The 12,690-nt window shown below is 42.1% G+C and overlaps 2 protein-coding genes across 4 annotated transcripts in view; one reads left to right on the top strand and one right to left on the bottom strand.

The window, feature by feature from the left end:
* Positions 1 to 9,212, bottom strand: part of CFDP1 (craniofacial development protein 1) — a 127,178-nt gene extending 117,966 nt beyond the window's left edge. The window contains exons 1-3 of one of the 3 annotated variants that reach the window (XM_058707164.1): positions 9,014 to 9,197; positions 3,100 to 3,205; positions 39 to 156 (exon numbers count right to left, since the gene is read on the bottom strand). In XM_058707164.1, coding sequence (XP_058563147.1) covers positions 39 to 156; positions 3,100 to 3,151 — 170 coding nt within the window. In that variant the 5' untranslated portion in view covers positions 3,152 to 3,205; positions 9,014 to 9,197. Of the gene's footprint in view, positions 1 to 38; positions 157 to 3,099; positions 3,206 to 9,013 lie in introns of all 3 variants that reach the window. The other 2 variants (XM_058707165.1, XM_058707163.1) reach the window with 2 other exon arrangements.
* Positions 9,213 to 9,696: 484 nt separating this feature from the next.
* Positions 9,697 to 11,472, top strand: LOC131499211 (tigger transposable element-derived protein 1). The gene has a single exon (XM_058707043.1). It carries the CDS (start codon positions 9,697 to 9,699, stop codon positions 11,470 to 11,472), a length of 1,776 nt encoding a protein of 591 aa, XP_058563026.1.
* The last annotated feature ends 1,218 nt before the right edge of the window (positions 11,473 to 12,690 follow it).

Genomic DNA, 12,690 nt, shown 5'->3' on the forward strand with positions numbered 1-12,690 from the left:
CAGCCCCTGACTTCCAAGGGCCTTGAGGGCAGCATCACCTGGATGGAATGCTCTGAGCCTTTCTTTTTTTCCCTTTGGTTTTCTGTGTCTGCTCTTCACCATCCACTTCATCTTCCTTCACTAATTCATTTACATCATCTTCACTATACTCTCCACCTGAAATCACACACATAATAGGGTGGTCAGACACATCGAGACAAGACATTTTCATTAAAAATAAAGTCTAGTAGTTTCCTCTATTCTTGGTCTAACGAAAATATCATTTCCTTAGGGAAGTCTTCCCTATTCTAGGCCTCCAGATCATCCATATTTCCCTCCATAAGTCAACCTGCTTATATTTGATGTTTGCAATATCTATTATGCTCTCCACACCATGAGGACACAGATTTTGTTTGTTAAGTCTTTGCTGAATGAATGAATGAATGAATGAATAGAAATTCCAATTCTACTACTGTACTGTTCAAAGAAGAAATTACTGTTCCCACAACTTGGGTATCTTTCAAAAGTAATCAAAAGAGGGGCACCTGGGTGGCTCAGTAGGTTAAGCGTCTGACTTCAGCTCAGGTCATGATCTCACAGTTAGTGGATTCGAGCTCCATGTTGGGCTCTGTGCTGACAGCTCACAGCCTGAAGCCTACTTCAGATTCTGTGTCTCCATTTCCCTCTGCCTCTCCCCCACTTGTGCTCTGTCTCTGTCTCTCAAAAAAAAAAAAAAAAAAAAAGTAATCAAAAGAGACCTTGACAAAAAAGAGGCCTCAAGACTTCCAGGTAGACACAGCAGAAAGAACAAACATGTCTAGGGATGGCTAGGCAGGTCAGTCAGTTAGTGTCCAACTCTTGATTTCAACTCAGGTCACGATCCCACAGTTCATGGATTGAGCCCCGTGTCTGGCTCAAAGCCTGCTTGGGATTCTCTCTCCCTCTGTGTTTTTCCCCTGCTCACATGTGCACATGTTCTCTCAGTAAATAAACATTAAAAAAAAAAAAAGTCCAGTTCCCATCCTCAGACACTGACATTCAGGGGTTCCCAACGAGAAGGTGTTACCTGGATGCCCAGGATGACCACGCTCTATAGGCATCAGTCAATAAGTCCTATCCATATGGAGATTCAAGTAGTTTTCTTTTTTACTTCATGTAAACTTTTATTTGAAGCATAACACACACACTGAAAAGCACACAAATCTACTGTACAGCTCAATGAAATTACACAAAGAGAACACACTTGTATAACCAGACCTAGCTCAAAAACCAGAACACGAACCAGCATCCCAGAAGGCCCCTTGTGCCCTGTTCCAGGCATTGGCCACCACCCCGTCCCAAGGACCATCGTGACTCCTGACAACACAGATCAGGTTTGCCCGGTTTCCACCCTTAAACAAACAGAAGCCTACAATTTGACTCCTGAGTGTCCAGCTTCTTTCACTCAACATGCTGTGTGTAGGTCACCTACTGTAGCTCAGTTTATTCACTCCCATTCTGAAGTAGTGTTTCACCGCATGACTGGACCATGATGTATTTATCCATTCTCCTGCTGATGAACAGTGAGGTTGTTTCTAGTTTGGGACTATTACAAATAGTACTGTTTTAAATATTCCTGTACATCCAATCAGCTTTTAAATATTTCACTCACAAAGAACCAAGGACCACCAAACATTTGAGGAAAGCCTCCAATATGAAAGGCAAAACTGAAAACATGAAAGTCATTCAGAGATAACACAATAAGAAAAAAAAAAGCCTTTATAAAATCTTCAAAAAGATAAAAGAACGTATTACCATCACGACATAATGACTTCAGCATTTTTCAAAACATTTAAAAAAAACCTAGGGATCCCTGGGTGGCTCAGTCAGTTGAGTGTCCGACTTTGGCTCAGGTCATGACCTCACAGTACGACAGTGCAGAGCCAGCTTAGAACTCTCTCTCTCCTTCTCTCTCTGCTCCTCCCCTACTTGCATGCATCCATGCTCTCTCTCACTCTGAAAAATAAACTGAGGGTTGATGGGGGGTGGGGGAGAGGGGAAAGTGGGTGATGGGCATCGAGGAAGGCACTTGTTGGGATGAGCACTGGGTGTCGTATGGAAACCAATTTGTCAATAAATTATATTAATAAATAAATAAACAAACAAACATTAAAAAAAACTTTAAAAACTCTTGAAAACTACAAATACAATAGCAGAACAAAGCTGATGAGAAGCAGCCCATCACGTGGGCATTCTCATGTGCAGAATGTGCATTCGACCCCAAGTGATAGGTGAAAGTGGTTCACAAACAAAGGACTGAGTTCCAGGCTAAGACAGCAGTCTGAACACACAAATGTCATTTTGCTTCCCTTGAAAGCCCAGTAAAATCACTACAGCAAAAAACATAAACCTACAAGCTAGGTAGGTACCTAGCTGCACTGTATTTGCAAAACAACAACAACAAAAACCCACAACACTGGAAGGATAAACAAAAAAACTAATGAAAATAGGTACCTGTAAGGTTAGGGTTGAACAGAGTGGGAAAGCAAGGGGTAAAAGCAAGAATTCTGTGTTTATCTTTCTGAAGAATTTTGAAAATCCCTTAAATTAAGAACAGTTGGAATAAACAAATACTTATTTGAATAAATAACTCTACACCCAAACAATAATGTAACTGATAAAGAAAGGATTTATTCCAAGGACTTCAGAAACACAGTATTTTGACTGTACACCTTTAGCAAGATCCGTCGTGAAGACAAAAAACAAACAAAAAAACAAAAAACAAAACAAAAAACTCTATTCCGTGTAGTAACATCAATGTTGGTATTTTGAACCTATTTCATGTTGTAGGTTAAAGCAAGTAATGATGCTGATCATGTTAGGGATCCAGATCTTCAGAGTAAGAGAAATGATGCACAATTATAAAATCAAAGAAATCAGATGAAAATTCAAATGTTAAAACTGCATTAAAAATACCAGTATGAGGGTGCACCTGGCTGGCTCAGCAGGTAGAGCATGTGACTCTTGATCTCGGGGTTATAAGTTCAAGGCCCACACTGGGTGCAGAGATTACTTAAAAATAAAATCTTTAAAAAACATTAGTATGAACTCTAACTCTTTTTAAGATAAATATTTTCTTACTCTGTTCACTGAAATGGCACAGAAACAATGTCACTCTGGTAGCAATGGGCATCTATTCAGAGTCCAGATTATATCCCTTGATATGACTCATCATGAAAAGGGCTCCCTGGAAAAAACCAGGCAATTTCAGGTATGAGGGAAGGAAAGCACAAGGTGAAACTGGGACATCTTGCGGTGTCAGAAAGCAAGGTAGTTACTTAAGAATAATGGGTCACATTTGGGGCGCCTGGGTGGCTCAGTCGGCTAAGCGTCTGACTTCAGCTCAGGTCATGATCTCGCGGTCTGTGAGTTCGAGCCCCGCGTCGGGCTCTGGGCTGACAGCTCAGAGCCTGGAGCCTGTTTCACATTCTGTGTCTCCCTCTCTCTCTGACCCTCCCCGTTCATGCTCTGTCTCTCTCTGTCTCAAAAATAAATAAACGTTAAAAAAAAAAAAAAATTTTAAAAGAATAATGGGTCACATTTAAAGGATGTAAGATCCAGCTTGAAAGAACTTCTAGTGGCCAAAGTGACGACTTGAGCATTAAAAGGAACAAGTGTGAGTACATACAGTGAATCAATAAAAATCTGTACACCCTTTATGATATTTTTAAAAAAGACTAAAGATAGGGATGCCTGGGTGGCTCCATTGGTTGGGTGTCCAATTTGGCTCAGGTCATGATCTCGGTCGGTGAGTTCAAGCTCCACGTCAGGCTCTGTGCTGACAGCTCGGAGCCTGGAGCCTGCTTCGGGTTCTGTGTCTCCCTCTCTCTGCCCCCCCGCCCCAGCTCACATTCTGTCTCTGTCTCAAAAATAAGTGAACATTAAAAAAAATTTTTTAAGACAAAAAATGATTTGTACTACTTAACCTACTATTAAAATTATTCCCTATTTTGAAAGTTAATAATTAAGGACAATGAAACAAACGTTTATTCTGTCCCAGTTGATGAGAGAAAGCAATACATCACAGAAGAACATTAACTAAAAAATGTAGAAAAACCACAGAATTAGAAAAACATCACTTCTCACGCTGTAATGATAGCAATTTAAGCAAAGATTATCAAGTAATGTTCTCAAAACATACAGTTTTAACAGTTAAGTGTATTATGACACAGAATTCTTCAGTTCGAAGGAAAGAAATTTTTTTTTTATTTAAAAAAAAATTTTTTAATGTTTTTATTTATTTTTGAGACAGAGAGAGACAGAGCAGGAGCAAGGGAGGGGCAGAGGGAGAGGGAGACACAGAATCCGAAGCAGGCTCCAAGCTCTGAGCTGTCAGCACAGAGCCCAATGCGAGGCTTGAACTCACGGGACTGTCACATGACGACCTGAGCCAAAGGTGGACCTTTAACTGACTAACCCACCCAGGCGCCCTAAAGGAAAGAAACAATTACACAATAGAGGGGTCAGACTCTCATCATCTGGAATCAGGAGTTGCAAGTAAGGTGACCAACTTGGATTGTGTGTCTTTGATGTTAAGGCATTTTGAAACACACAGTCATCTATGATGCATTCTAACCAAAAATACTTCATTTGAACCCACCCAGCATTTAGATCTAACTTGCAGAAATTTCCGAATTTCAGAATTCCAGAAAATTCAAAGGACAAAAGAACAACCTAAAAGACCAGGAGGGAGCAACCAAACAAATCTAGAAGACATTCTGCAGGACAGACATTCTGCAGGACGTACTGCTTGATCTCTTAAGCAAATCAATGTCATTACAGAGCATGCTAGATTAAAACAAATTTAAAAGATGGGACAACTAGGTGATATGGGTAGCGCTGAACCTAACTGATTTGAATAAACAAGCTACAGTCTACTCTGGGTCAAATGGGAAAATTTGAGTAAAGTCTGTATGTGAAGATGTGTCAAATGTTTACTGGAATGGACAGGGAGAGACTGTTCACTGAAAAGGGCAGATAACAAAGTAACATGAAAAAGTATGATTTCAGGTTGGGGTTAAAATACAAATATCTACACCTGAGTGTAGAAAAAGACCAGCGTTCACTAAAGGATTAATACGGATAATCTCTGGGTGGTGGGAATGTAATGATTCTATTTTTTTATGCTTAACTGCCTGAATTTTCTAACTTTTTTTACAAAGCTCATGTCCTGCTTTTATAGTAACATAAGGTTATTTTTCATCATAAAAATGGGTAAATGTTGCAGACAGATAAGGAGAAAAACATGGCTCTGGATCTTACATATGTAAAAAGATGCTCAATCTCACTGATAAGAGATAAGCAAGTTTTAAATTATACATACATACAAAAAGATCAAATCCCATGCAGTTACTATGACAAAAAAGAAAAAAAGGGTAAGAAGCAAATAACATCCTTGTAGATAATGAAGAACAAAATGAATACATCTTGTCCAAAGACAGAGCTCCCCGTCACCTTTTCAGTCCCCCATGCTTAAATCTGAGTCGAACAACTATGAATCACTGAAAATCTTCTAGTAAAGTCAAAAGCAAACATATAGGGTGAATAAAAATCACCTTAGAGAAATGTTTCGTCACATTCTGAGACTAGCAATACCTGCTACTAAAACAAGACAAGGAAATTACAAGAAAACTACAGACCAACATCCCTCATAAACAAATGCAAAAATTCTCAACAAATATAAGCAAATAAAATTCAGCAATGCATAAAAAGAATTGAACATCATGACCAAGTGAGTTTTATCCCAGAAATAAAAGGCTGTTCAAAATTCAAAAATCAATCACTAACTCACCATATTAACAGAAAGAAAAATCACACATAATCTTTTCAACAGAGGAAAAGCATATGACAAAATTCACTTCTCAGCAAATTAGGAGTAAAGGCAACTTCTTTAACCTGATAAAATGCATCTGTAACGAGCAGTATATGCAGACTACCAGGGTTCAAATCTTACCTCAGCTACTCTGTAGCTGAACAACCTTGGGCAATTTGCTTAATTCTCTGTGCTTCAACTCCTTCGTCTGTAAAACGTGGAGAACAGCACATATTCATTAGTGTTATGTGATTGAGCTAGTAAGGAGTTAGTCCCTGTAAAGTGCTTAAAGCACACACACAAGGCATGTGTAACATATAGCTAACATACTAGTGAAACACTGATAATTTGCTCTTAAAATGGGAACAAGGACGTCCACTCTCACCGCTCCTACTCAGCATCATACTTGAAGTCTTACCAAGAGCAGAAGGGCAAGCAAAAGAAACAAAAGGCATACCTATTGTAAAAGAAAAACTAAAATGGCTTCTATATACAGACATCATGATCTCTCTTTAATTTATTTATTTTGAGAGAGTGAGAACACAAGTACACACGTGAGTGGGTGAAGAGGCAGAGAGAAAAACAGAGGAAGAATCCCAAGCAGGCGCCACGCTGTCAGTGCAGAGCCCAACATGGGGCTAGATCCCATGAACTGTGAAATCATGACCTGAGAAGAAATCAAGAGGCAGACGCTTAACCAACTGAGCTACCTAGGTGTCCCTCATAATCTCTTTTATTTGGAGAGGAAAGGGTGAGGGTGGCCTTGGAACTGTTAATTCTGGTGATGGTCACACAACTCTAAGCATTTATCAAAACTGATTGAAAAGAGTAAATTTTACTGTATGTAAGTTAAACATTAAAAATTTTAAATTAGTTTTAATATCCACAGAGCACTAAGATTCAGCACTATGAAATGAGAACATGATGCTATAAAAAAGGACTATTCGAGGAACAAAAAAGTTATTCAAATGTAAAAATAGGAAAGGAAAAAATACAGGAGTTGAAGATACTGAGAATTTCCCATGAAGTGGAAAAAAGTCAAGGGTTAGAAAATAGTCAAGGGATAAAAATTAGAGGGCCAGTACAGAAGATCTAACATAGGATTCAACATCTGAATAATGAGTTTTCCAAAAAATGACAGAAAATGAAGGAGAATACCTCCCCCCAAAAGTTCCAGAGGCCAAACACAATCGATGAAAACAGACTCCTACCAAGTTATAGCGCTGTGAAATATCAGAAAAATCAGGAACAAAGACAAGGTTCTATCAGCTTCTAGAGATAAAGAGATCTTACATATATGAGCAGAAATCAGCAAAACAAACTTCTTAATAGAAACACTGGAAGTTAGAAAGCAATAAAGCAGCTCCTTTAACATTCTAATGGAAAGCTATCATTATAAATCCTAGAATTATTATTACAAAACAGAATTCTATACCAAACAAGCACCAATTAGGCCTTAGGGTAACATCATTATTTTTAGAAATACTGTTTTCACACCTTGAATGTCTACTATGCATCATCCGTGCTCAAGTAGTTGAGGATTTATTCTCATTTCGGTGGAACATGCTAAGGAAAAAAAGACAACACAGGACCCAAGAAACGGAATCCAACAGAAACGGGAGATAGATGAATGGAACACCCAGAGGGGTGATGGTGACAAGGATACTAGGTTTAAAGTGGTAAAACCAAGGCAAGGCAGAAGTCAGAAGGCAAAGACAGGACTTCAAGATGAAAGTAAAAGATTATTTAATGAATCAAATTACCTTGAGAGATGATTTTTATACAATTCTGAGAATTTAGGGTCAAATTAATAGTAAGGACAGAGACACCTAAGCAACAGCAAAATGGCAATTATTAACCCCACAGAAAGCAAGTAGTGTAGGAAAAGCAATCACAGGATCTATCACCTGGTTCAGAGCTGAACTTGGGGTTGTTCACAGTCAGTACAAAAATGTAAACATGGAATACTGATCTAACCAAAATTAGACATGGTAACAACGGCAGGCTGGGGAGTTGGGGAGGGCCTGATGGTGGAAGGGTGTGTGTTGGGAATGAGGGGGAAGAAGTAAGAGGGTATTAAAATAAGACCTACCGCGCCTGGGTGAAGCCCGCACACAAAGAAAATACCAAATTAAAAACTGGAAAGCAGTTTCTTCCGCGGGGGAATGAAGCGGGATGAAGGGTGATGGCAACCGTTAGTTTTCAAGACAGGCCTTTTAGAAATATTTGACTATGTTTATGTGGATGCACAACTTTCATTAAGACGAAAACTAGCTTTCAGATAACCACTCTGGCCATCACAAGACCAATGTTGGTGGACAAGAATGGAAATGGTATGGGGCAAACCAGTTGGGAAGCTATGCCTTAATCCTAGCGAAGAACGGCAGTTCGGTGGCAGTGAGTGAGATCGGCGAGGAAGCGGTCAGAAAAACCATTTTCCACGTAGACACAACAGCACTTATTGACTGCTTGAACCAGGAGAGAAAGTAAGGATGGATGAGTCCTAAGGGTTTTGTTTGATCGGAGCGACTGTGTGGGTAGATCCTCTCCATGAGATGGGACAGTCTGAGGGAAGGCGCAGGATTGGGAAGGGGTAGGTTCGAATGACCCCTTTAAGTCTGGCAAACCTACGCCAAAAAGAGGAAGGCGGGGGGAGGGGGGGAGCTGAAAAGAGAGTAACAGGTATACGTCGCAAAAGGACAAAATGCATCATACGTGAACTTTCTAATAACTAGATCCCATGCGAGGGCAGAGAGTAGACAGATTTATCTTGGACGCGGTGCCGGCTGGCAAGCCCCTCGGGACGAAAGGTCTGACGACAACATCCTACGCTCACACTGCCTTTCACGGGAGTTCAGTACTAGCGCGGTGCGGGTACCGACAGCCACCGCCAGCGTCCCCAGATCAGGGTGGTGCTCACGTGCCGGTTCCCGCGCTCCGGGAAGGGGCGGAGGCTCGAGCCAGGCCGCGGGCAGTGGCAGTGCGAGACGCCCGCGTGCACGCGTCTGGGCCCCGCACCACCGCGCGGAGAAAGCACGCGGGCGAGGATGCGGGGCTCGCGCGGTGGGGACGCTCGAGACCGGCGCCACCGGGGGCCCCGGGCCACGCACGCCGGACCAAACACGCCTCACGTGAAGCGCGGGGCGGGGCAAGCCTCCTCTCGCCTGCGGCCCAAACGCTCACCCGACGGCACGTAGTCTTCGTCCTCCTCTGAGGTGGAGAAGTCTTCAGAATCGAATTCCTCCATGTTGCTGCTGCACCGGGCGGACGAAGCCACAGGACCGCAGCAGCTGCCCCCAACGGCAAAGCTCTAGGGAGAGACCATAGAGCTGCGGTGGGGGAGCCGGCGGCTGGGGCGGCCCCCCACAACGTGTGCGCGTGCGCAAAAAGGGCTACGTATTCCAAACGCGACACTTCCGGGCCAATGCCTAGCGCCTGGCGCTGCTGTAGTGGTTGACGGAGCACAGGCTCCGCGTGGAAGCGGTGCCTGATGGAACTTGTAGTCTCCAGCGCTGTCTGGACGCTTTGATTTAATAAATGTGCTTAAACAAAATTATATGTCTGTGGGAATACAGTTGACGTTCGTTATTTACAGCTTGGTATTTTCGAATCGCTTACTTGCTTAAACTTACTGTACCCCCAAAATCAATATTCGCGGTGCTTTCTGGGGTTATTCGCGGACATGCGCAGAGGATGAAAAGCTGGAGTCAACCAGAGGTGCGGTGTACTAGCAGAGGTTGAACAAGGCAGACAATGGGCTTTCTTGCTTCATCTCTCATGCTGTAAATAATTGTCCTACTTGCAGTCTATTTGGTGCCACGTTTTTTGCGTTTCCGTGCTTTTTGTTGGTGATTTTGCTGTTAAAAATGACCCCCAAGCGTAGTGGTGAAGTGGTGCCTAGTGCTCCTAAGCGCAAGAAGGCTGTCATGTGCCTTATGGAGAAAATACGTGTGCTAGATAAGCTTCGTTCAGGCATGAGTTGTAGTGCTGTTGGCCGTGAGTTCAATGTTAATGAATCAACAATCCGGTACATCAAGAAAAAGGAAAAGGAAATTCGCCGATCTGTACGTGAGGCTGCTCCGGAAAGTGCTAAAGTAACGTCTATAGTGCGTGAGGAAGCTATGGAAAAGATGGAAAAGCGGCTAAATTTGTGGATTCATGAGATGACAACCGATAAAAAAGGCGTGGTGGACAGCATTGTCGTGAGGCTGAAAGCCAAAGAAATTTACGGTCATGTAACCCAAGGCCAGAAAAACGTTAAACCTTTCTCCGCCAGCGCTGGCTGGCTTGCACGTTTCAAAAGGCGATATGGTGTGAACAATGTTAAACTTGCAGGTGAGGCAAGTTCTGCAGATCTGGAGGCTGCAGAAGAATTTAAAAAACATTTGCTGAGTGTTATACAGGACAAAGGATACGTGGAAGAGCAGGTTTTCAACGCTGATGAGACTGGCTTATTTTACAAGGACGTTGGCAAAAGAACCTATATAACACAAATGGCCTGCAAAGCCCCTGGCTTTAAATCATTCCAAGACTATGCAACCTTGCTGTTGTGCACTAATGCCAAGGGCGACTTCAAGTGCAAACCTCTAATGGTATACAGAGCCCAGAATCCACAAGCACTTAAAGGGAAAAGCGTCAACCATATGCCTGTCCATTGGAGATGGAACAAAAAAGCGTGGATGACATCCAGCTGGTTCCACAACTGCTTCGTACCAGAAGTTGAATGCTATCTCCAGGGCAGAAACCTTGCCTTCAAGGTTTTATTAATTTTGGATAACGCCCCAGTCCATTGCTGTGAAGAACTCAAAAATGCCCACCCCAACGTAGAAGTTCTTTTCATGCCCCCAAACACTACATCTCTCATCCAACCCCTGGATCAGGGTATAATAAAAGCTTTCAAGGCACACTATACCAGGGAGCTTTATAGCAAGGGTTTCCAGGCTCTCGAATCCAACAAGGAAACTACCATGATGGACTATTGGAAGTCAGTTACCATACGTAACGTTATTGATTATGTTGGGACAGCCTGGGGCAGCATCAAACAAGCTACTATCAATAGCTGTTGGAAAAATGTTTGGCCAGACTGTGTGCAAAATTTCGAAGGCTTTGAAGGTGTCGCAGAAAGCATAAAGAACAGTGTCGAAAACATAATGCATATCGCACGGCAAATAAGTGGAGAAGGCTTTGACGACATGAAGGAGGAAGATGTGGAGGAAATTTTGGCAGAGAAGGCAGTAGAACCCACCAACGAAGACCTGGACGAGATGGCAAAACAAGGCATTGGGGTCGGCAGTGATGAGGACGGCAATGAGAGTCAGCCTAAGACTTCAAGAATTGACCCTCTTACAGCGACCAAAATATCCGAATGGAATTCTGCCTTGGAAAGAATTTTCAATGACATGATAGAGTGTGACCCTATGCTTGATCGCAGCCTCAAATTTAAGCGCCTCACCTCCACAGCATTTGCCCCTTATGCCGAGATGCTTAAAGATTTGAGGCAAAAAGCTAAGCAGACAAGGCTGACCCAACTTTTCGAGCCAGTTTGGGAGGGAAAATTGCCGACTCCGTCAACAAGTCACGAGAGGCAAACTCCTGAGGTTGAACTGCCAAATGTTGACATGCTTTCCTCTTCTGCAGAATAAACTCCACCTACCTCACCCGTGGTTATCGTGGGGCAAGCCAAGGTCAAGAGGTTTAACCACACTGTGTGCTGTAGCATCACACATCCTGCAGTTCCATCAACAGTAAGATTTTAGTTAATGTTTTAATGAAATCTCTAACGTTTTCCAGACTCTATTTGCATTACTGTGAAATATACAGTATGTGTTGGCGTACTCTGTGTTTATGTGAATATTGTTGTATGTAATACTGTGTGTTTGCTACATGTACTACATATGATTACTGCATGTGTGTGTCTGACTGAGGAAAAGAGTTAAGTAATACAGTCTCAGTATTGTAGAGGATGTTATACAAAAATGCTGTAATTGAAACCGTGTTTTATTATATAAAAACACTGCACATAATTATTGTAAGAAAGATGTATTAAATAAGGTGTTCTTGAACAGAAACACACATGAAACAAGATTATGTATTGATCAGTTGACAAAAAAGATTGTGACCGGAGACTAACAGGAACCCAACCCTGTACTGCTAACTGAATGTGCACGATGACTTTATAAACATAACTACTGTGAACGAGAATCAACAGAATCCTAGAATTCAGACAACACCCACATGCATCCTTCAAGTTAATCCACATGGAAGTACGGCCACCTATGGTCTCTATCATTTTATCAGATTAAAAATATTTCTTAATCAGAATCCAATTATGGGAAGCAGTAATCAGAAACAAATACACAGGAGACAGCAACAATTAACATCCTTTTGTTCAGGTTTAGGGTTTTTCTCAGCTGAAAATTGCTCTTCATTGTTACTCTATACTAGTCTGGGTTTGAGTCACCCAGTCCTAGAGTTAATCTAAGAAATAGATGAACACACCTGTGATTAAAAGGACATTATGGTGAATGGGTGACAGGCATTAAGGAGGGCACTTTTCGGGATGAGCTCTGGGTGTCATATCTAAGAGATGAATCACTCACTGGGTTCTACTCCTGAAGCCAAGACCACACTGTATGTTAACTAGCTTGAAAATAAAAAAAATAAAAAAATAAATGTTAAAAAGGGGCACTGTGGTGGCACTATAGCAGCAAACTTTTAAAAACAGCCTAATTGGGGACACCTGGGTGCCTCAGTCAGTTAAGTGTCCAACTTCAGCTCAGGTCATGATCTCGTGGTTCATGGGTTCCAGCCCCGCATCGGGCTCTGTGCTGACATCTCAGAGCCTAGCCTGCTTCAGATTC

The sequence above is a fragment of the Neofelis nebulosa genome, chromosome 17 (assembly GCF_028018385.1).
Source record: "Neofelis nebulosa isolate mNeoNeb1 chromosome 17, mNeoNeb1.pri, whole genome shotgun sequence".
Taxonomy (NCBI): Eukaryota; Metazoa; Chordata; class Mammalia; order Carnivora; family Felidae; genus Neofelis; species Neofelis nebulosa.

What these genes read in the sequence shown, in the direction of transcription:
- LOC131499211 (XM_058707043.1), top strand. Translation starts at nt 9,697, where the DNA reads ATGACCCCCAAGCGTAGTGGTGAAGTGGTGCCTAGTGCTCCTAAGCGC.